The sequence below is a fragment of the Lycium barbarum genome, chromosome 4 (genome assembly GCF_019175385.1).
Source record: "Lycium barbarum isolate Lr01 chromosome 4, ASM1917538v2, whole genome shotgun sequence".
Lineage (NCBI taxonomy): Eukaryota > Viridiplantae > Streptophyta > Magnoliopsida > Solanales > Solanaceae > Lycium > Lycium barbarum.
The window spans coordinates 43,806,022-43,828,570 of NC_083340.1; the positions used below are offsets into that span (position 1 = coordinate 43,806,022).

The 22,549-nt window shown below is 37.5% G+C and overlaps 2 protein-coding genes across 3 annotated transcripts in view; both read right to left on the minus strand.

Moving 5' to 3' along the window:
- LOC132635972 (uncharacterized) overlaps nucleotides 1-1,732 on the minus strand; it is a 19,978-nt gene extending 18,246 nt beyond the window's left edge. The window contains exons 1-2 of one of the 2 annotated variants that reach the window (XM_060352591.1): nucleotides 1,277-1,732; nucleotides 758-835 (exon numbers count right to left, since the gene is read on the minus strand). The gene's annotated coding sequence lies outside the window, so the exon portion shown is untranslated. The remainder of the gene's footprint in view (nucleotides 1-757; nucleotides 836-1,276) is intronic. The other variant, XM_060352592.1, reaches the window with a different exon arrangement.
- An 18,784-nt stretch (nucleotides 1,733-20,516) lies between these two features.
- LOC132638410 (uncharacterized) lies at nucleotides 20,517-22,203 on the minus strand. Its single transcript, XM_060355300.1, has 2 exons — nucleotides 21,453-22,203; nucleotides 20,517-21,346 (listed from the first exon to the last, which is right to left on the minus strand). The coding sequence occupies exons 1-2, from the start codon at nucleotides 22,009-22,011 to the stop codon at nucleotides 21,195-21,197; spliced, it is 711 nt and encodes a 236-aa protein (XP_060211283.1). The 5' UTR covers nucleotides 22,012-22,203; the 3' UTR covers nucleotides 20,517-21,194.
- Between the last annotated feature and the right edge of the window lie 346 nt (nucleotides 22,204-22,549).

Below are 22,549 nucleotides of genomic sequence, written 5' to 3' on the forward strand. Positions count from 1 at the left end.
GTGATGCCCGGTCCAACTTCTGCATACCACAATTAATTCAACGGGATACCTACTACCTCCACTGGCACAGGTGTCAGGTGACTCTGTCTACTAAAACTTGGACAAATAGGAAGAAATAACCTAGTATTTTTGCCTCCGCTGGGATTTGAACCAGACATCTCATAGTTCTCAACCTACTTCATTGATCACTAGGCCACACCATTGGGTGCACCACGCCGTCCAGCTCTTCTATTTACTGATCAGGTTTACGTATAATCGTATGTCCTTTTCCTCTGAATTCCACAGCGCTCTAACTTAAATAATTACCAATAGATACCAAGTTAACAAAACGAAGCCCATCCATTGTTGTATGTCCTTTTCCTTTGAATTCCACAGCGCTCTAACTTAAATAATTACCAATAGATGCCAAGTTAACAAAACGAAGCCCATCCATTATTGTATGTCCTTTTCCTCTGAATTCCACAGCGCTCTAACTTAAATAATTACCAATAGATACCAAGTTAACAAAACGAAGCCCATCCATTATTGAACAATGAACATCAGTTTTTATTTATACAGTTCACAAACTAGTCTTAGCTCATACAACACATACCAATTAGTCATTGCATGGAAAGCCTCATAATCACACTTTTACAGCAAAAGATGAAAGAATCTAAGTTATACAAGGAATGTAATTGAGCTAATACCTAACAAGACATATAATATATTAGTAAAATTTCTCAAAAGGATTTTGCATTTTCAAGTAGTAAGAACTCACTTAGCAGCTGAAGGCATCGTTCCAGCAGGAACTCTCTTGACAATTACACTTGACCCACTCGCAATCTGTAATTATACTCTGCAATGAAGACCACAAGAATTGTCACTCGAAATTAAGATAAATTTCAGACTTGGTGTAAATCCCAGTGGATTATAAGATAGAAAAAACACACACGCAACAACATATATAGGAATACAAAGATATATGTTACTCTGATCAACAACAACATCATCCCAACGTAATCCCACAAGTGGGGTTTGGGGAGGGTAGGATGTACGCAAACCTAACCCCTAACACCCCTGCCCCCCCCCCCCCCTGTCACTCTCACACACATTAATTTCAACATTAAAATAAAAATCGTATGATCACACACACAGTACCTATACATAGATATATATAGATATGAATTCATATAAACTTCATAAACACATACATATAGAAGCCCAATGACTAAAACAAAAACAAAAACAAAAAACAAAAACAAAAACAAAAGGAATAAAATCAGAACAATTCAACAACCTTCCCCAGAAAGGGCATCAGAGAAAATGAGAACAAAGTCCTGACAAATGCTGAGCTTTTTATGGCGCATGATCTTCAACCTCAACTCCCACAACGGTATAGACGGCTTACCATCTATATCAACAGAATCAAAGTTTAAACAGCTCCTAAATTTGAACTGAATTGACATTCTTTCTATTCTACCAGATCTCCAATTCAATTAACCTTTCAATCAATCTTATCTGTATATATGTATGTATAGAAAGATATAGAGAGAGATTAGAGGGTTCTTATCCTATCTGTATATATGTATGTATAGAGAGGTATAGAGAGAGGTTAGAGGGTTCTTTCTTCGGAACTATGTAGAGAGATAGAGAGAGGTTAGAGGGTTCTTTCTTCAGAAAGGGCTTGATAAGTAACGGAAGTTGAAAAACAACCGATAGAAGCCTTTTATATAGAGGCAAGGCGTTACACACTAAAAAAGAGATGTAAGGGTCACATGTATCGGCATGTCTATTCCATGGATAAACTATTAACACAATTGGAACTTCAAAATCATGCATCCACGGGGTCCAAACGGTAGCATTTGGGCGAAAACCGAAAATAATATTTGTGTGCTTAGTGCGTGTATGTGTGACATATATATGATGTACTTGCTATCAAATATTACATAATTTTATTAGAATTTTAACTTCTTAACTATTGAATTTTTATTTAGAGTTTAAAGATAAAATGTTTCATAAAAATTTAGAATAGTAAAATGTTTTAAGTAGTACCAATACGACAATAAAAACGTACATACTTTAATTTACAAAAAAATGATATTATGATTTACTTTTTTTAATAGATAGCAGTAATCAGTTTATGTAGTGAAATGAAATCTTGCAATAGATTCAGTAATCCAGTTATTTTTGAAGTGCATCAAACTTCAAATTTATTAAGTATTAAATTTACATTATTTGAATTATATGACGTAATATTATGCGTTTACGTTCTTAAAAATAGATATTAACTTCCATCTATAATTGAGATGGAATCGATCTTCAAACTTGTTGATCTCACCATTATTATTATATACATTTCGAACTATCTTAGAACGTTTAGTCGATATAAATACTTAAAATTAGTAGGATGTAAAAAATTGAAATGTATAAGATTTCTCATTTTAATTACTTAAGGTTGATAGGATTTTCTTTTTGTTTTCCTTTGTAAAGTAATACAACGATAGAAAAATATATACTTTAACTTACAAAAAACGATATTATGATTTATATTCTTGTAATAGATTTCAGTAATCAATTTATGAGTTAAATGAAATCTTACAATAGATTCAGTAATCCATTTATGATTGAGGTGTCAAACTTCAAATTTATGAAGTATTAAATTGTTAAATTTACATTATTTGAATTATATGACATAGTTTAGAGCATTTACGTTCTTAAAATAGATTTTAGCTTCTATACATAATTTAGATGGACGAACTTTAAACTTTTTGATTTCGCCATTATATAGTATTATCTACTTTTCACAACTATCTTAGAATGTTCAGTCGGTATTGTCAGATTTAGACAGTAACAAGAACAATGATTGTGTACTTGTTAACAAAAACGAAAAATTTGCAGATGCTATGTTGAAAAATTGCTCCAAGCCAAACTAAGTTTCACGAGGAAACTAGGTTAAATCTCCCAACTAGATGTCCTATTTTTGTGTATTTATGGTACCGTTAAAGCACTAAAGAAAAGAAATTCTCTATCAATCAAGGGAAAAAGTGTTTCCTATCTTTTTAAGAAGATGTTATTCCCAAAGAAACTGATCTCTCCCACTATCCACATTAATAATCGTAGAGGTTAAAATGTGTTCGGTAACTTTTCTGCAGATTTTTTAACCTCTTAATCATATCTGTCCTAATTGGGCTGGACCAGTCCACATGGAACGGCACCCTGACAAGAAATCCAACATCTTTAACTTTGCTCAAGGTGGGCTATATACCAAAATCAATACCATGTCGATGACACACGTAATTTTTACAAACACATCCGGTCCTTCTCTGGACCCCGTGCATAATGGGAGCTTAGTGCACCGGGCTGCCCTTTAATTTATATAGACAAGTACTTTGTGTGACCTGCGAGCATTAAGAGCTATATGATTCCAAACCTATTAAGATTGCACAAGAGCTCTACATAGAAATGCAATCACATATGGAAGGGATTCACTACTAACAAGAGGATCTTATTACTCGCAATGCCCCAGACATCATTCGCTACTCGAGTAGCTAGCTATCAGATCCCTCATCCCCTAAATAGGCGAACTCAAGTTCATGTTTAACTTTATATCCACAATTACACTTGACACTGTAAGTGTAATGGTCGGCATGTGGATAAAAGTTAAATTACTAATTTTAACTGTCTTCCCTTTCCACTCGAATCTATTTGTTCCAGATCAATTGCTTTTCTAGACATGCACTGCATTGCCGAACCACTAATGGCTATTAGTGACATGCTAAAGTAGCAACACGGATTGAAACTTCAAGAAACAACAAAGGTCAAAGGGTATTCCCTTTTCGGGGTCTCACGAAATAAAGAAGCAAGGTAACAATTCTTCCATTAACACATTGGTCATTTATTACACATGGTATGAAACCTATGTTGCTCGGACTCTCCAAAATATTGCAGCACTCGCGTCAGATACTCCTAAAATGCACTACTTTTGGAGTATCCAACACGCACCCGTCAACATTTTTGAAGAGTCCGAGCAACATAGCATGAAACACGTGCTGCAGTGTTCTCACTCTATATTGGCGCGTGTTTCTCATTCTTTTACTCATTCAACACCGTATAAATACTGGTCTAGACCCCTCCAGATGTCTAACCCGAGCTTCTCACTTCAATAATCCTCAAATCCTTCTACTTAGAGAAACTCACATCTGGCTCACAAAATCAATCATAACATGATGGTGCAATTCACAAGTCTGACTAGTTGTCAAAACCATTCTTCATTATCAATAACCACGTACTAATCAAGATTGTATTAGGTCTCATCTTTTCACGTTCCTTGTAAGAGGGGATTGCTCGTGTGAGAGAGTAGATACTTAAACTCAAGAACCAACTATTGATGAGCATATTCTAATGAACAAGTCATTTTACAATACATAAATATAGTCGAATTCTTCGCAATCCATAAATATAACAATTTTTTCGAACAGGTCCTTAGATATTGCCTTCGTAAACGGATCAGGTATCATACTTTGCATAGGTATGTATCATAAATTTATTTCTCCACCTATGTCTCTCACAAAGTCATACTTCATTTCAATGTGTTTAGTCTTGCTGCGACACTTATGATCCTTTGTTTACGCAATAGCCGCCTAACTATCACAATATAAAATCATGGGACCCTGAGATTTCTTTTTAATATCTAAATGCTCAAAGAATCCTTTTAATCAAACAACTTGTGTACTGCAGATGCACAAGCTACGAATTCCTATGTTGCTCGGACTCTTAAAAAATTTCAACGGGTGTGTGTTGGATTCTCCAAAAGCAGAGTATTTTTGGAGAATCCGACACGGGTGCGGCATCGAAAGTAAAGGGTCCGCGCAACTTAGATGAATTCTATTTTCATAATTGAAAGGGTCGTGCAAGTTTGTTTCTTACTTTTCCATGAAATAACACCACCATTAAGTAATAAAACATAGTAAAAGGCCGATTTTCTATCATTCTTCACTATCTCAATCAGGATATTTATAACCTCTAAGAATTAAATCAGAGCCACTATAGCATAGTGAATAATTTGCAGTTCCCTACAAGTATCGAAAAATCCTCTTCTTGCTTATCAACGATCTCTTCCAGGATTGAATTGATACCTCCTAACCAGACCCACGACATAACAAATGTCTGTATGAGTACACATTATAACATATATCAAATTCCTGACAATACTTGAATATGAAACTCTAAACATGTCTTCCTTTTCCTTTCAGTCTTTGGACACATTTCAAGACTTAAAGTTTCACCTCTAGTTATAGGAGTATCCATGGGTTTTCAATTATTTATCTAATAGCGTTCCAAAATTTCTTTATATATGTTTCCTGACATAGACTCACCAACCTCTTAGACTGGTTTCTTTGGATCTTAACTCTAAGTATATGGTATGCCTCACCCATATCCTTCATGTTAAATGACCTTGATATCTATGATTTGATCATTTTCAGATACCCCAAATTATTTTCGCACTATAAAATATCATACACATAAAGGGAAAGGATTACAAGCATTCAATTGAACTTCTACACATAGATGCAATGGTCTTCATCGATCGTGGTGAAATCATATGAGATTACCTCTTTGTGAAATCTAAAATACCACTGCCTTGAAGACTGCTTTATGCCATAAATAAATCTTTTTTAATTTTTGTTTTGTTTTGAGAATGGTAACAGTAATCTTTTTAATTTATAGACTTTCTTTTCTTGACCTTTAACAATGAAATCTACAAATTGTTCCATGTTGATTTCCTCGTTTGGTTCTCTATTGAGAAAAAGGGTCTTCACGCCCATTTGGTGCAATTATAGATCCAAACATGCAACAATAGTCAAACGTAAGAGAATTGAGGTAAACTTCAAAAGTGGTGAAAAGATTCCCTCGTAATCTATTTCAGCTTCTTCAGTAAAACCTTTTGTCACTAATCGTGTCTTGTATATTTCTACTGACCCGTCCGCTTTGAGTTTAACTTTGAGAACCATTTGTTCGCAATAGCTCTATGCTCATGCGGGAGGTTAGCCAGATCCCAAATTTTGTTAATTCTCATGGACTCTAAGTCTCTAACTCCTCTTTTGTTGATTTAATCCATTCATCTTTTTCAAGACTCGCTAAAGCCTTGGTCACAAAATTAGACTAATCCAAATCTGTAGGAGATACCAAGAAAGCATAATCTTCAATATCATAAGAGTGTTTAGATATACCTTTTGTGGTCCTTTTACGTAATTGAAATTTAGATTTCTCAAAACGATTTTGGAATTGAAAACTCCCACTTGGACCAGGAACCGAACCTTGATCTATTTAATTATAATATATGTCTGAAGACATTGTCTGATCATCTGAATTCAACTTTTATAAAGAGACTACTTTATTTCGCCTTTTTTGAAGGAAAAAAATAATTTCTAGAAATGTGACATCTCATGATTCAAGTTCAGTAATACTTCCATCCTTCAATTCACCAATGAACACATGCCCTTTGGAGTGTTTTAAGTATGTGATAATGATATATTTCTTACCTTTTGGACTCAAATTTTCAAACGTGAGCACAACCTCAAGGTCGTAGATCATTTAGGTTTTGCTTACAACTGATCCATAGCTCATATAGAGTGGAAGCAACTGATTTAGAAGGAACTAAATTCAATATGCAAGTTGTAGTAAATAAAGCATCTCCCCAAAAAGATATAGATAAATTTGCATGCGCCATGAGGACCTTGTCATGTCCAATAATGTTCTATTCCTCTTTTCCGCTACAACATTGAGGTGTGTAAGGAATAGTTAAATGTCAGGTAATGTCTTTCTCATTACACAATTTCTCAAATTGACTTGACAGATAATAACGCCCTTTACCAGTTCTTAAGCTCTTTATCCTTGTGTTTAATTTATTCTCAATTTCTTTCATATATTATCTAAAGCATTCAACTACTTTAGACTTGTGAGAAATTAAAAGACAAAACTGAAGCGCGTGAAACTTTTAATAAACATGAAGTATTACAAGGAATCAGATTTAGCACTAACATTTTTTGGACCGCAGACGTCTGAGTGAATTAATTGATATAGAAAACTCTCTTAGCCTTCCTTTACCGGCAATCTTTCCGGCAAGACAAAGTTTACAAGTTGTCATTTCTATTTCAAAGAAGGAACACAAGTCTCCCACCTTAACCAATATGTTCATTTGATCTTGTCCTGTATGACCCAATCTAGCATGCGATGCGATGACGTCACTATTTTTTACGGGAAAGGCATGCCATAAAGCATTGGTCCACATAATAGTGATTACAATTTAACACAAAGAGTGTCTAGAACCATAGAAAACATTCTCCAGAGTATTTTTCATAACATTGTTACTGAATAGAAAGCTTATACAAGAAGAACAAGCGCTAACGATTACAACACTTCTTTCTCAAAAAAAAAAAAAAAAAAAAAAAAAAAAAAAAAAACAACAACAACTATAACACTCATCTTGCTTTTGTCTTTGTTCCTTATGTCATTTCCCTTCTTGAAATTCGATAGGTTTCTTTTCTTGGAGGATCCCTATCCGGTCTTTTTGCCATTTCTGCCTTTTTCACTTTTTTCTAATTACCCTTGAAGCCCAAAAGCTTTTTACCACATGGTTCTGCCACGTAAGCACTACGTATAACTTTAACAACACTAATAGCCTATTTGACCAAACTTCTAAGATCAGCTTATTTTGAAAATTGTTTTTTTTTTCCAAAAGTGCTTTTCAAAAAAGTACTTTTGGCAAAAAGCAATTTGTATTTGGCCAAGCTTTTAAAAAGTGTTTCTAAGTGTATTTTTCTCAAAAGGGCTTTTCAAAAAAGTGCTTTTAGGCAAAAGCTATTTTTTTTAGCTTCTGCTTCTACTACTCCCCAGAAGCACTTATTTTCTCCCAAAAGCTTGACCAAACACCTCACTTTTTTAAAATAAGTGCTTATTAAAAATTAAGCACTTTTACAGAAAAATAAGCTTGGCCAAACAGGCTATAAGCCACTTATCTTCAAGCTCCACATGATGGGCAATATCAGCAAAACTTTTGATGTTATTGTTGTGGGTTAAGTTAACCTTCAAATGTTTTCGACTATTGGAAAACGACTGAATCAATACAAGAAAATGTTGCTCGTCAGAGAGAACATGACCAACACTTTTAAGACAAGAAACTATTTCAAGCATCAACCTTCTATGTTGCTATTATTTCGCTTCTTGTATTTCAAACTCTATCTGAGGCGAGTCAAAGTTGTATCACCATGTCTCTTGTAAGTGTACCCCCGTGGCATGAAAAGTATGATAATATTCATATTCATGAATAAGGTCATAAACATCATAACTTACAATGATTTCATGGGTGATTGAAGAAGATTTTTGTAATTGAGATCCAATCTGTTCAATTAAGAAAATTACAATTATTTCATGGGTAGTGAAATTTTTGTTCGTGCATTATAAGCATTGGGATTTTTCCAATGTTAGACAGTATTACCCTCATCAAGGTGATATATCACATGGTTTATATCTTTCAGAGCATCTTGATCTTCCAATACATACCATATCTTACAGCTTCATGTATCGTAATCTTCGTCATTCAACTGATCATCCTGTTACATCTCGGAAATTTCGGATTTGTTGCCTTGTGAGTAGGCTAACGTGAGCTTAAGATGAACATGCAGTTCTTATGAGATTAAGGAGAGTATTAGATAGCTTAAGGTGCATCCTACAAGTTTTTGAAGCCATATGAATATATGAGCCTAAGTTTGTTGAAGGAAGTGGAATGTAAGTCGTGTTCGGAAAGGTTTTCGCTAAAATTGAGACAATGTTTATTTAGAAATATCTTGAGGGGATGCTATAGGGCCTATTTTATGGTTAATGAAGTGTTACATATAAGTGCCAAGAAGGTTCCACAAGGATTGGAAGTCAAACGAATCAAAGTTTCGGATAACTGTGAGTTATACGACCACTTATACGGTCCGTATAAGGGGGGTCCGTATAAGGGGGGTCCGTATAACATTACCTTTACAGAAAGGGAAATTTTCTTGGTGGTGTTATACGGTCCACTTATACGGACCGTATAATATTATACGGACTGTATAAGTGGTCCGTATAAGTCCATCAGGCAGATTTTTTATTTTTGTATAAATAGATGGCTCTTGTTCTTTTATTTTATTTTCTCACATTTCCACAAGTCTTGAGAGCTCCAAACCCTTCTCCAAGCATATCCCACTCTAACCCAAGATAAAACAAAGATCAAGAGGCAAGAATCAAGATACCCATGTGTTAGAAGTCTTGCTAGGGTTAGTAGGTTACAAGAAATTCTTGAGTATTGAAGCTAGGGTTTTCACATAGGTTGATAGCTGCTCCAAAGCTCATTCCTATGAGATAAAAGGTTAGGTTTCATGCTTATTTCATGTTATTAAGAATGCTTGGTTGTAGCAAAACTTGGGTAGAAGAAGAAAGTAGAAAATGAAGTCTAAATGTAGTTTTTATGATGTTTTTGAGTAGTAAGCTAACTTAAGTTGTGATTCTTAGTATGATATGGATATAATCTCATTATGGGAGGTAATAATGGCGATGAGGAAGCGTTGTATGAAAATGTGCAAAAGTTGGTATGAAGTTGCTAGTATGAGTTGAATATGAAAGTGAATATTGAAGGCTTAATGTAATGTGATTACTTGATTATGTTATTGTGGATGTTTGGGAGTTGTATTGTAGTATAGTGGAAGTCGATGGAATAGGGGAAATGCTGCCCAATTTTCGTTAGATCATGAATTATTCTAGTTTGGGTTTAAGAGTATCTTTAAGGCTCAACTATGGTATGAATCCTTCTAAATGTAGATTGTTCAAGCTTCGTCAGTGAACGTTAAGTAGTTAAGAAGACAAAGAGGTATGTAAGGCTAACCCTTCTTTTATTAAGGCATGATTCCCTTACTATATACCATCTCATGAGTTCCATAATGTCTTCCAAAGGACTCTATTTCCAAAATTACTAAAGCTCATGATTCTCGATATTTGTACGATGTTATTACCTCCTTTATATAATAGTTTATCCTCTGAAGAAAGTTGTAACGAAAACGATGAAGATGATGATGTTGACGATACTTATGGACTCTTATGTATACGTGTATAAGTATGTATGGCTATTATGTAACACCGAGCTTATATGGCCGGGTATGATATTTATCGAGCGCACACCACTGCAGTTGGATATGGATAACACTGAGCCTTGGTAAGGCTAGGTATGTATAACACCGAACCTTATCATGGTCGGGTATGCAAGACACCGAACCTGTATGGTCGAGTATGATATTTCTAAATGTATGAACGAATGAAATGGAAGTTTCCCGTTAGAAAGAGGGTAAGTAAATATGACGAACGTTGCTAGAGGTATACGTAGCTCTTTAATTCCATGACTCTTCTATCTTATGCTTTATTATGTTATTGATCATGATCTACATACTCAGTACATTATTCGTACTGACATCCTTTTGTTTATGGACGCTACGACATGCCCGCAGGTGGACAGGGAGACTGGCTTGATTCATAGATTTCTTGTTCAGGGACTACATAGAGGAGCTCCATTTCATCCGGAGCTACAACTGTTGGTATTACTCTTTTGTGTACATACATATGGGCATAGCGGGGTCCTGTCCCGTCTATATAATCTTACGTACTCTTCTTAGAGGCTCGTAGACAATTGTGTATGGTTAGATGTCTTGTAGCCTTGTCGGCTCACATTTTGTATATTATTTTTGTCAGCCTCGTCGGCTTGTTTATATGGATATGAGCATTGTTGTTGATAATGATATAAATGTGTTGTTGCCCAATGAGATTAGTACTATTAATGTATGGAAATTATGAGTAAGCCATGTGGCTCACCTAGATGTGAATATAAAAGTACGATAAGAGGTGCCCGGGTGGGTTAGCACCGGGTGCCCGTCATGGCCCTCCGGTTGGGTCGTGACAAAAGTGGTATCAGAGCAGTTCTGTCCTAAGGTGTGCCTATGAGCCATGTCCAGTAAAGTCTTGTTTATGGGTGTGTTGCACGCCACGCTTATAAGTAGGAGGCTGCGGGCATTTTAGGAATGAATAACCTTCTTCATAAGATCGTGCGATAGAGCCATGATATAAGGATTTCTCTTTTCTTAATCGTGTATTATGTATTTCAGAAATGCCTGTAAAGAGAAAAGCTACGGCAGCCCAAAAGGGCAAGGCAGTGGCAGAAAAGTGGGCTGAAGAGTACCGCCAACGATTGTAGAGGAGGGTGAGTCCCAAAATGCAGCTCAATCTCAATCCTCTCACTTATTGCCTATTTCTGGGGAGCATGAAGGAGCCTCAACCCCAGCTCCTCCACCAGATGCTTCAGGCCATGATGTGAAAGAGGCCATTCATTTACTCACTCAGTTGGTTGCCGCTCAGACCCAACCCAGTGGCAAGGTATAGGTCAAGGTGATAGGGTTGTTAATGCAAGAGCCCGTGATTTTATTAGCTTGAACCCTCCAAAATTCTTCGGGTCAAAGCCGGATGAGGACCCTCAAAACTTTATTGATGGGATGTTGAGGACACTTTGGTTAATTCATGCTTCAAATTGAATTGGTAGAGTTAGCTTCCTATAGATTGCGGGATGTTGGGGTTCATTGGTACACGGTTTGGATGGCTTCACGGGGAGTCAATACACCTCCCCCGGTATGGCAAGAATTTATGGATGCCTTCCTCCGACATTACTTGCCTCCAGAGGTTCGGCGGGCTAGAGCCGATAAGTTCTTGAATCTTAGGCAAGGAAGTATGAGTGCCTTAGAGTATAGTCTCCGCTTCAATTCTTTGGCTAGGTATGCTCCGGCCATGGTAGCGGATATGGGTGACCGAGTGCACCGATTTGTGAAAGGCCTAGGCCACATTTGATGGATAAGTGCTTGACTGCGTCCCTTCAGGACAATATGGATATTTCTTGCATTCAAGCCCATGCCCATAATTTAGAGGAAAGCCAACAACAAAGAAGTGAGCGTGAGCATGACAGAAGGTATAACAAGAGGGCTAGATCTTCGAGTCCAATGAGTGAGTTTAGAGGAGGGCAAAGACAACAGTTTTCTAGGCAGTCAGGCTATTCTATGACTAGTGCGCCTTCACGGTTTACGGGCCAGAGATTTGATAGATCTACTCACTCCGGGCCGAGTCAGAATTTTAGGGCTTCAGGTTCTCAGTTCAGAGGCGATTCGGGTCAGGCAAAGCCACCCGTGCCACGATGTTCCTAGTGTGGAAAGTTAAATTGGGGCTAGTGTCGACTAGGTTTAGAGGTTTGCTATGCATGCGGTCGGCCAAGCCATATCATGCGTGATTGCCCCTCGATTGGTGGTAGGGGTAGAGTCCAGCCTTCAGGATCGACAGTCGGGTCTTCATCATCTATACGCCCTATGGGGCCAGGTTCACAGATACCAGTCAGCCATGGTAGAGGTAGAGGGAGAGCTCCCAGCCCTAGTGGTCCTCAGCACCGTATTTATGCTTTGGCTGGACAGCAGGATCTTGAGTCTTGTCCTGATGTCCTCACAGGTATATTGTCGGTACTTTCTCATGATGTATATGCATTGATAGATCAGGGCTCCACACTGTCATATGTTACTCCGTATATTGCGAGTCGATTTGGGGTCGAACCGAAGTCAATTAAACCTTTTAAGGTATCGACACCCGTTGGTGAACTGGTAATAGCTAGTCGAGTATATAGAAATTGTGTGGGTGTGATTTGTGACCATCGTACTATGGTTGATTTACATGAGTTAAAAATGGTGGACTTTGATGTTATCATGGGCATGGATTGGTTGGCTTCTTGCTACGCTAATGTTGATTGTAGAATGAAAATGGTTTGCTTCCAGTTTTCGGAAGAACCAGTTTTAGAATGGAAAGGAAATACAACATCCCCGAGAGGTAGGTTTATTTCCTATCTCAAGGCAAGAAAAATGATTGCTAAAAGGTGTATTTACCATCTAGTTCGGGTTCAAGATGTAGGAGCCGAAACGCCAACTCTTCAGTCTGTCCCCGTGGTGAATGAGTTTCCGGATGTATTCCCGGATGAGATTCCATGCCTCCCTCCTGAACGGGAGATTGATTTTTCTATTGATGTGCTACCGGATACAAAACCCATATCCATTCCTCCTTATAGGATGGCTCCTGCGGAGTTAAAGGAGTTGAATGAGCAATTAAAGGACTTGCTTGAAAAAGATTTTATTAGGCCTAGTTCTTCCCCGTAGGGAGCACCCGTGTTGTTTGTGCGAAAGAAAGATGGCTCCTTCCGAATGTGCATTGACTATCGACAACTGAATAAAGTGATGATCAAGAAAAAATATCCTCTTCCAAGGATTGGCGACCTATTCGATCAATTGCAGGGTGCCAAATGGTTTTCAAAATAGATTTGAGATCCGGGTATCATCAGGTGAGAGTTAGGGAGAAGGATATACCTAAGACGACTTTCAGAACAAGATATGGCCATTTTGAGTTCCGGGTAATGTCATTTGGGCTAACTAATGCGCCGACAGTATTCATGGATTTAATGAACAATGTGTTCAGGACTTTTCTAGATTTATTTGTGATCGTGTTCATTGATGATATCCTGGTATATTACCGTCCTTAAGGTTCTCCAAACTCGAGAGTTATTCGCCAAATTTTCTAAGTGTGAATTTTGGTTGAATTCAGTGACCTTTTTGGGGCATGTTGTTTCAGCCGATGGTGTTCGGGTAGATACCCAAAAGATTAAGGCCGTAAAGACTTGGCCAAGGCCTACAACACCTACTGAGGTTCGTAGTTTTCTGGGCTTAGCAGGTTACTACCGGAGATTTGTAGAAGGCTTTTCTTCTATTTCTGCACCACTCACGAAGCTGACCCAGAAATTAGCTAAATTTTAATGGACAGATGCTTGTGAACGTAGTTTCCAAGAGCTAAAGGATAGATTAACTTCTCCCCCAGTACTGACACTTCCAGAGGGATCGAAAGGTTATGTTACCTATTGTGATGCTTCAGGCGTTGGGTTAGGCTGTGTGTTAATGCAAACATGGTAAGGTCATTGCGTATGCTTCAAGACAGTTGCGGAAACATGAGAAAAATTATCCGACCCATGATCTTGAATGGATGCGGTGATTCATGCATTAAAGATGTGGAGACATTATTTGTATGGCGTCCATATTGATATTTATACGGATCATAAGAGCCTCCAGTATATTTTCAAGCAGAAGGAATTGAATTTACGACAACGGCGATGGTTGGAGTTGTTGAAAGATTATGATGTTAACATCTTGTATCATCTCGGGAAAGCGAACATTGTGACCGATGCTCTTAGCCGTTGGTCCATGGGAAGTCTATGCAATGTTCAGCCAAAGAAAAGTTAGCTCATGAGCTCCAGCAGTTAGCTAGCCTAGGAGTTCAGGTAGTGGACTCAGGAAATATGGGAGCTACCATTCAGAATTCAGGGGTCTCGTCGCTAGTAGTTGAAGTGAAAGAGCGTCAATACGAATATCCCTGGCTAATTCATTATAGAAATACACTTCCTCACAGGAAAAAGTCGTCCTTTGAGATTTCTGGAGATGGAGTTCTCCGATGTTGAGGCAGGTTGTGTGTTCGTGATGTTGCAGGATTACGCCACCAAATATTGGGAGAAGCCCATTGTTCCCGTTATTCTGTTCACTCGGAGCAACGAAAATGTATCATGATCTTAAATATATATATTAGTAGAATGGGATGAAGAAAGATATAGCGGGATTTGTAGCTCAATGTCCTAACTGTCAGCAAGTGAAGATTGAGCACCAAAAGCCAGGTGGATTGTTGCAAGCCATGGAGATTCCGACTTGGAAATGGGAAGTAATTAACATGGACTTCATTACAGTCTTACCCCGTTCCCGACGTAAGTACTGACTCTGTATGGGTGATTGTGGATAGACTCACGAAGTCAGCTCATTTCTTATCGATCAGAACTATATATATAGCAGAAGATTATGCAAAGCTTTATATTAAAGAGATAGTGCGACTTCACGGTGTTCCAGTATCTATTATCTCCGATAGAGGGACTCAATTCACAGCCTATTTCTGGAAAAATTTCCAAGAAGGTTTGGGGACTCAGGTGAGTCTTAGCACAACATTTCACCCGCAGACTGATGGACAAGCTGAACGCACTATTCAGACCCTTGAGGATATGCTACGGGCATGTATATTGGATTTTGGAGGTAGTTGGGATGATCATTTACCGCTTATTGAGTTTCCTTACAACAACAGTTATCATTCTAGCATCCAAATAGCCCCGTATGAGGCTTTATATGGGCGCAAGTGTAGATCTCTGATTGGGTGGTTCGAAATAGGCGAGACCAAATTGATAGGGCCAGACATCAAGAAAGTCAAGCATATACAGGGTCGATTATTACCAACTCAGTGTCGTCAGAAGTCCTATGCAGATAATTGTCGAAGGGACTTAAATTCCAAGTGAAAGATTTGGTATTCTTGAAGGTGTCGCCAATGAAGGGCGTGATGAGATTTGGCAAAAAGGGCAAGCTTAGTCCCCGGTACATTGGACCTTATGAGATTATACGCAAGGTAGGCCAAGTGGCTTACGAATTAGATCTACCTCCTGATTTGGAGTCAGTTCATCCAGTTTTCCATGTATCGATGCTTCGTAAGTGCATCGGAGATCCTTCCAGGATTGTACCAATAGATGATGTCCAAGTTACCAAACAATTATCTTATGAAGAAGTTCCCATTGCCATTTTAGATAGGCAAGTACGGAAGCTCAGAACCAAAGAGGTAGCTTCAATTAAAGTTTTATGGAGAAATAAAAATAGAGAGGAAATGACTTGGGAAGCAGAAGAAGACATGAAATTCAGGTACCCGCATTTGTTTTTACCTTCAGAGGAGACTCAAGCAGAGACGCCATTATCCTCAGGTATGTAGTGCTTACCTTGATGCTTTCCTGGTCGTGTGTAGCCATAGTTATTGATGTTGTTGTTGTAGCCCTGTGAGGCGATGTATTTTGGGTTGCTGTTGCAGGATGGTAGAGCCATATTATAGGGGAAACCCTGGTGAAATTTTTATAGAATCCCAAGAACTTAACATTCAAGGATAAATGTTCCTAGAGGGGGGGGGGGGGGGGGGGGGGGGAATGTCACATCTCGGAAATTTCGGATTTGTTGCCTTGTGAGTAGGCTAAAGTGAGGTTAAGATGAACATGAAGTTCGTACGAGATTAAGAAGAGTAGTAGATAGCTTAAGGTGCATACTACAAGATTTTGAAGTCATATGAATATATGAGCCCAAGTTTGTTGAAGGAAGTGGAATGTAAGTCGTGTTGGGAAAGGTTTTCGCTAAAATTGAGCCAATGTTTATTTAGAAATATCTTGAGGAGCTGCTATAGGGCCTATTGTATGGTTAATGAAGTGTTACATAAGTGCTAAGAAGGTTCCACAAGGATTGGAATTCAAACGAATCAAAGTTTCGGATAACTGTGAGTTATACGACCACTTATACGGTCCGTATAACTTTATACCGTATAACATGACCTTTACAGAAAGGGAAATTTTCTTGGTGGTGTTATACGGTCCACTTATACGGACCATATAAGTGGTCCGTATAAGTCCATCAGGCAGATTTTTTATTTTTGTATAAATAGATGGCCCTTGTTCTTTTATTTTATTTTCTCACATTTCCACAAGTCTTGAGAGATCCAAACCCTTCTCCAAGCATATCCCACTCTAATCCAAGAGAAAACAAAAATCAAGAGGCAAGAATTAAGATACCCATGTGTTAGAAGTCTTGCTAGGGTTAGTAGGCTACAAGAAATTCTTGGGTATTGAAGCTAGGGTTTTCACATAAGTTGATAGCTCCTCCAAAGCTCATTCCTATGAGATAAAAGGTTAGTTTTCATGCTTATTTCATGTTATTAAGAATGCTTGGTTGTAGCAAAACTTGGGTAGAAGAAGAAAGTAGAAAATGAAGTCTAAATGTAGTTTTTATGATGTTTTTGAGTAGTAAGCTAACTTAAGTTGTGATTCTTAGTATGATATGGATATAATCTCATTATGGGAGGTAATAATGGTGATGAGGAAGTGTTGTATGAAAATGTGCAAAAGTTGGTATGAAGTTGCTAGTACGAGTTGAATATGAGAGTAAATACTGAAGGCTTAATGTAATATGATTACTTGATTATGTTATTGTGGATGTTTGGGAGTTGTATTGTAGTATAGTGGAAGTCGATGGAATAGGGGAAATGCTGGCTAATTTTCGTTAGATCATGAATTATTCTAGTTTGGGTTTAAAAGTATCATTAAGGCTTAACTATGGTATGAATCCTTCTAAATGTAGATTGTTCAAGCTTCGTCGGTGAACGTTAAGTAGTTAAGATGACAAAAAGGTATGTAAGGCTAACCCTTCTTTCATTAAGGCATGATTTCTTTGCTATAAACCATCTCATGAGTTCCATAATTTCTTCCAAAGGACTCTATTTCCAAAATTTCTAAAGCACGTGATTCTCAATATTTGTACGATACTATTACCTCCTTTATATGATAGTTGATCCTCTGAAGAAAGTTGAAACGAAAACGATGAAGATATGATGTTGACGATACTTATGGACTCTTATGTATACATGTATAAGTATGTATGGCTATTATGTAACACCGAGCTTATATGGCCGGGTATGATATTTATCGCGCGCACACCACTGCAGTTGGGTACGGATAACACTGAGCCTTGGTAGGGTCAGGTATGTATAACACTGAACCTTATCATGGTTGGGTATGCAAGACACCGAACCTGTATGGTCGGGTATGATATTTCTAAATGTATGAAATGGAAGTTTCCCATTAGAAAGAGGGTAAGTAAATATGACGAACGTTGCTAGAGGTATACCTAGCTCTTTCATTCCATGACTCGTCTATCTTATGCTATTTCTTATTCTTTATTATGTTATTGATCATGATCTACATACTCAGTACATTATTCATACTGACGTCCTTTTGTTTATAGACGTTGCGTCATGCCCGCAGGTGGACAGGGAGACTGGCTTGATCCATAGATTTCTTGTTCAAGGACTACATAGAAGAGCTCCATTTCATCCGACTATTTTACTTACATACATATGGGAATGGCGGGGTCCTGTCCCGCCTATATGATGTTACATACTCTTCTTAGAGGCTCGTAGACAGTTGTGTATGGTTAGATGTCTTGTAGCCTTGTCGGCTCACATTTTGTATATTATTTTTGTCAGCCTCGTCGGCTTGTGTGTATGGATATGGGTATTGTTGTTGATGATGATATAAATGTGTTGTTGCCCAATGGGATTAGTACTATTGATGTATGGAAATTATGAGTAAGTCATGTTGTTCACCTAGATGTGAATATGAAAGTACGATAAGAGGTGCCCGAATGGGTTAGCACCTTGTGCCCGTCATGGCCCTCCGGTTGGGTCGTGACACTTCCTTATTCAAATTAACAATTATATATACTTTTGAAGTCACAGTCTTTTATACTTACAAGAGAAAATTGTGCAAGTATTACTCATTAAGAATGAATGTGATATACACACTCAAGCTAATCAATCCCCATAATGACTTTCACATTTAGTGTAAAATCGAAAGGTCAAGTAGTTTCGATCATCATCTACACTCCAAATGTTTAATCAAAAGTGGAAATATTTCTTAATGCGTATTATATTAATGACTTTCAATTAAGTCTCAACCCATTTCATTAATAAGATTTAAATTGCATAAAATTTAACTGACGAGACAAAGAGAACATTTAAACAAAAAATGTTTACAATGGCACAATATGGTCACTTGTCTATATTTACATATCATTTTTCTCATTACGTTGATGATAAGGATTTGCAACACTATCAGCCAAAGTCTTAATTAGTTAGATTGTTCACCAGAGAAGGTTGATAATGATGAGGTCTATGACATGTCCTTAGAAGCCAAGTTTTTTTAAAAAAAAATTTTAAGCTTTTATGTCCCTTTTCTGCTCTCACTTTGCTTTAAGCGCATCTATACATGTCAAGTTCTTATTTTGATCAAGATGGTGATAAATGCTAGCCATTACCTCTAACGAGTAATTTGGGAGAGAACACAAAAATATAAATAAAGCTTCTGGATCCAAGACCCATACAAAATGAGAAGTCCATTCTTCTCGTTTCATCTTAAATAGATGAATGTACATTTAGATCTCTTTAAACTTATATTTTCTTTTCCCTTCTCTAATCCAAGCTCTTTCATCCCTAAAGATATTTTGAATTAAACTCGGAACATCATTCCTTATTATTTCAGAATTTGAATCGCTATTGATAATTGTCCTTCGTCGATGAACTCTTCTACATTGTCTCCTTGCTCGATTTTTTCTACAACTCTCATTTTGATTACTTTGTGCCTGTCCTCGTCTATGCATTTTTGAAATGAGAATAAGGAAACAATTAAAATGCTCTCAAGTCATCCCCAAGGGAGCAAGTTTCAAGTACCTGCGGTCAGTTATCCAAGGCAATGGGGAGATCGACGATGATGCACACATCGTATTCCAGCGGGATGGATAAAGTGGAGGCCCACTTTCGGCGTTTTGTGTGATAAGAATGTGCCGGTAAGACTTGCAAAGTTCTACAGAGTGGAAAGAATTATTCGTTATATGGCAGGTGTTAAACCAGGCTAACGTGGACAAGAGTTCAATTTATATGGCAAGTGTTAAACCAGAACTGAAGCAAGAGATCCTCAGCACGTTGGGATTCATTGAAGGTGTTCTCCCCTTCATGTACTTAGGGGTACCTCTATCATCCAACAAATTATCCATTGCTCAATATATGAATATGGAGGAAAGAATCACAGACAGGGTGAGATGCTGGTCTACCAAACTATTGTCATATGCTGGAAGGTTGCAATTGATCAAATCATTGCTTTTTTGGATTCAAACCTATAGGGCCCAGATATTTCTTTTGCCTAAGAAGATTATGAAGCTGGTGGAGGCAGTCTGTAGGCCATTCTTGTGGTTTGGTTCTGCTAATATTACAAAGAAAGCTCTGGTGTCATGGCTCAAACTTGTCTTCCAAAGCAGCAGGGGGCAAAATGCAATGAGTATTTGCTTCTGGAATAAAGCTGCAATAGTCAAATAACTCTGGGCAATTGCTGAGAAAAAAAAAAGTGCCTTTGGATACGATGGGTTCATAGTTATTACATCAAGAAATCTGCAGTGGAGAGTTGCAACATCCCAAGTAATGCTACCTGGGTTGTAAGGAAAACAATAGAGGCTAGCAAGTATGTTTTGCAATCACCTACTCTCCAAGGGGACTTCCAAGCTAGAATGCCAACTGTGTAAAGGGATAAATTCTTAATTAAGAGAATGTATGTGTCTATGATTCCACTTCATGCCAAAGTCCCCTGGAAATTTCTCACACTTCAACCCAACATCCATCCAAGGCACATATTCACTCTATGGTTGGCAGCAGTGTTCAGGAAAGCGTGAAGCGGAAAAAAGCGACAAGGTCCCGCTTCACGCTTTAAGCGAAGCGTGAAGCTAAGCGCCTGCTTCATTGAGGTGAAGCACAATTTTTTTTAAAAAAGAGCAAAATAAATAGAGAATATATATATAAGCAAAAGTTCAAATTCAAAACTAAAGTAGATATCCATAGACTAAAAGTTTAAATAAAAAACTAAAGTGGATATCACAAAATCCTCCGGACCATAGGACAAACAAAATCAAAGCTACTAATAGTTCGACATCTAGTTCTTATTCTTCTACAAGATTGTCAAAATCTTGTACTCCCACATCATCATCATATTGCTCATCATCTTCTTCAATTTCATTATCATCTTCTTCAACTTCATCAATTAGGGAATGACTTGTAGCTACTTCTTTTCCCCTCCTATGTTGGCTTGAAGTATTCCCCCTTAAACCATACTGGTTCTCCTCTACCCCCATTGCCTCGGCAACAACACCGAAAGTGAAATCAGAATCTCCCTCAAAAATTGCTTCATCTTCAGCATTCTCAGCCCCGGTGAGCCATTCATTGGCATCATCAATATTGTCCAAACCAATTGGATCAATTACATTGCGAGCATTTTAACGACGCCTCAATGTTCTATTATATTTTATGAACACTAGGTCATTGAGGCGCTTTAGGGTTAGTCTATTCCTCTTCTTGCTATGAATTTGCAAATAAGTTGTGGCAAGTAATTAATAGGAGTTGAGATATAATTAGTTATCTCAATATACTAAATCATTCTTCTTAGTTCTTACATGTTCAAACACGCTCCAGTTTCTCTCACATCCGGAAGAGCTACAAGTTAGACCTAGAACTTTGATGACAAACTTTTGTAATTCCGGAGTGTCTCCACCATAAAGCCTCCACCATTCAACTATTAAAGTAGAATATATATTCAAGAATTAGTAAGTATAAAGAAATAACTTAAAAGTTAGAAGTTAACTGTTAAACTATAAAGAACGATTGATTAATCTGTTAACCTGGAGACTTCTTCTTTCTTTGTCTTATAGCCATTGGAAACCCAAAGGTCCCTTCAGAATTAGTATAAGCACTTAGTTGGTCCCCTATTTGATCTTGCTCATCTATATTGGGAACCAACTTAGCAACACTCTCATAGAATCCCTTCGTCACTTTTGCATTTAGTAATCGCATCTCATTATTATCATAAAAGCTTGATGGGTTCAACAAATTCCCAGCGGCATGCAAAGGTTGATGAAGTTGATCCGACCACCTTTTATCAATGATGTCAAAGACCTTTGCATACTTATGTGGGTCACTAAATGATTTTCGTATAAACTCCTTAACCCTATCCATAGCTTCAAAAAGGTAGCCCATGGGTGGTTTTTGTTCTCCATCCACCAAACGAAGTACTTTAATCAACGGCCCACCAATTTTAAGAGCATGAACAACATTATTCCAAAAAGTATAAGACATCATTATGCGTGCAACTTCTTTCCCCATGACTTCATTTGCAAATTTACTACTGTTCCATTCATCCGAAATGAACAAGCATCTCAAATTGGCCTTTTGTATATGCATACGGTGTAAGGTCAAGAAAGCAGTAGCAAATCGAGTTTTGCCAGGTTTCACCAAGTTTTTTGTTTTGTGAATCTCTTCATCATGTTCAGCAACAAAGACCTTTGAACAATGTAGGAATGCGCTCTAACAACCTTAGTGAAAAAAAGCCTTTGAACACTTTTGCACTTTTGCATTTAGTGAAGAAAAGCCAAGAAGAACCCTAGAATTCGAGAAAAAAACAGAGCTTTCCTGGAGAAAAAAACATAGCAAAGAAGAGAGCTTGAAAGAAGAAGAAGAAGAAGAAGAAGAAGAAGAAGAAGAAGAAGAAGAAGAAGAGGAAGAAGAGGAAGAAGGAGGAGGAGGAAAGAAATTACCTGAAAGTGGAGAAGAAGAGCTGCTGCAAAACCCTAGCTGATTGTGCGTAATAAAATTTCTCAAAGTCTGAGGATTTCAAATAACTGGACTAATTATTTTATTAAAATTGACCCAGACTTATTATTTTATTAAGATTTAGACCTTCAAGTATTATTTTATTAAAATTGACCCAGACTTATTATTT

Bases quoted from the DNA above. Each gene is read 5' to 3' on its own strand.
- LOC132638410 (XM_060355300.1), bottom strand. From the start codon at position 22,011: ATGCATATACAAAAGGCCAATTTGAGATGCTTGTTCATTTCGGATGAA. The intron at 21,347-21,452 runs GTTAACAGATTA...CTACTTTAATAG, and splicing joins AAGAAAGAAGAAGTCTCCAG to TTGAATGGTGGAGGCTTTAT.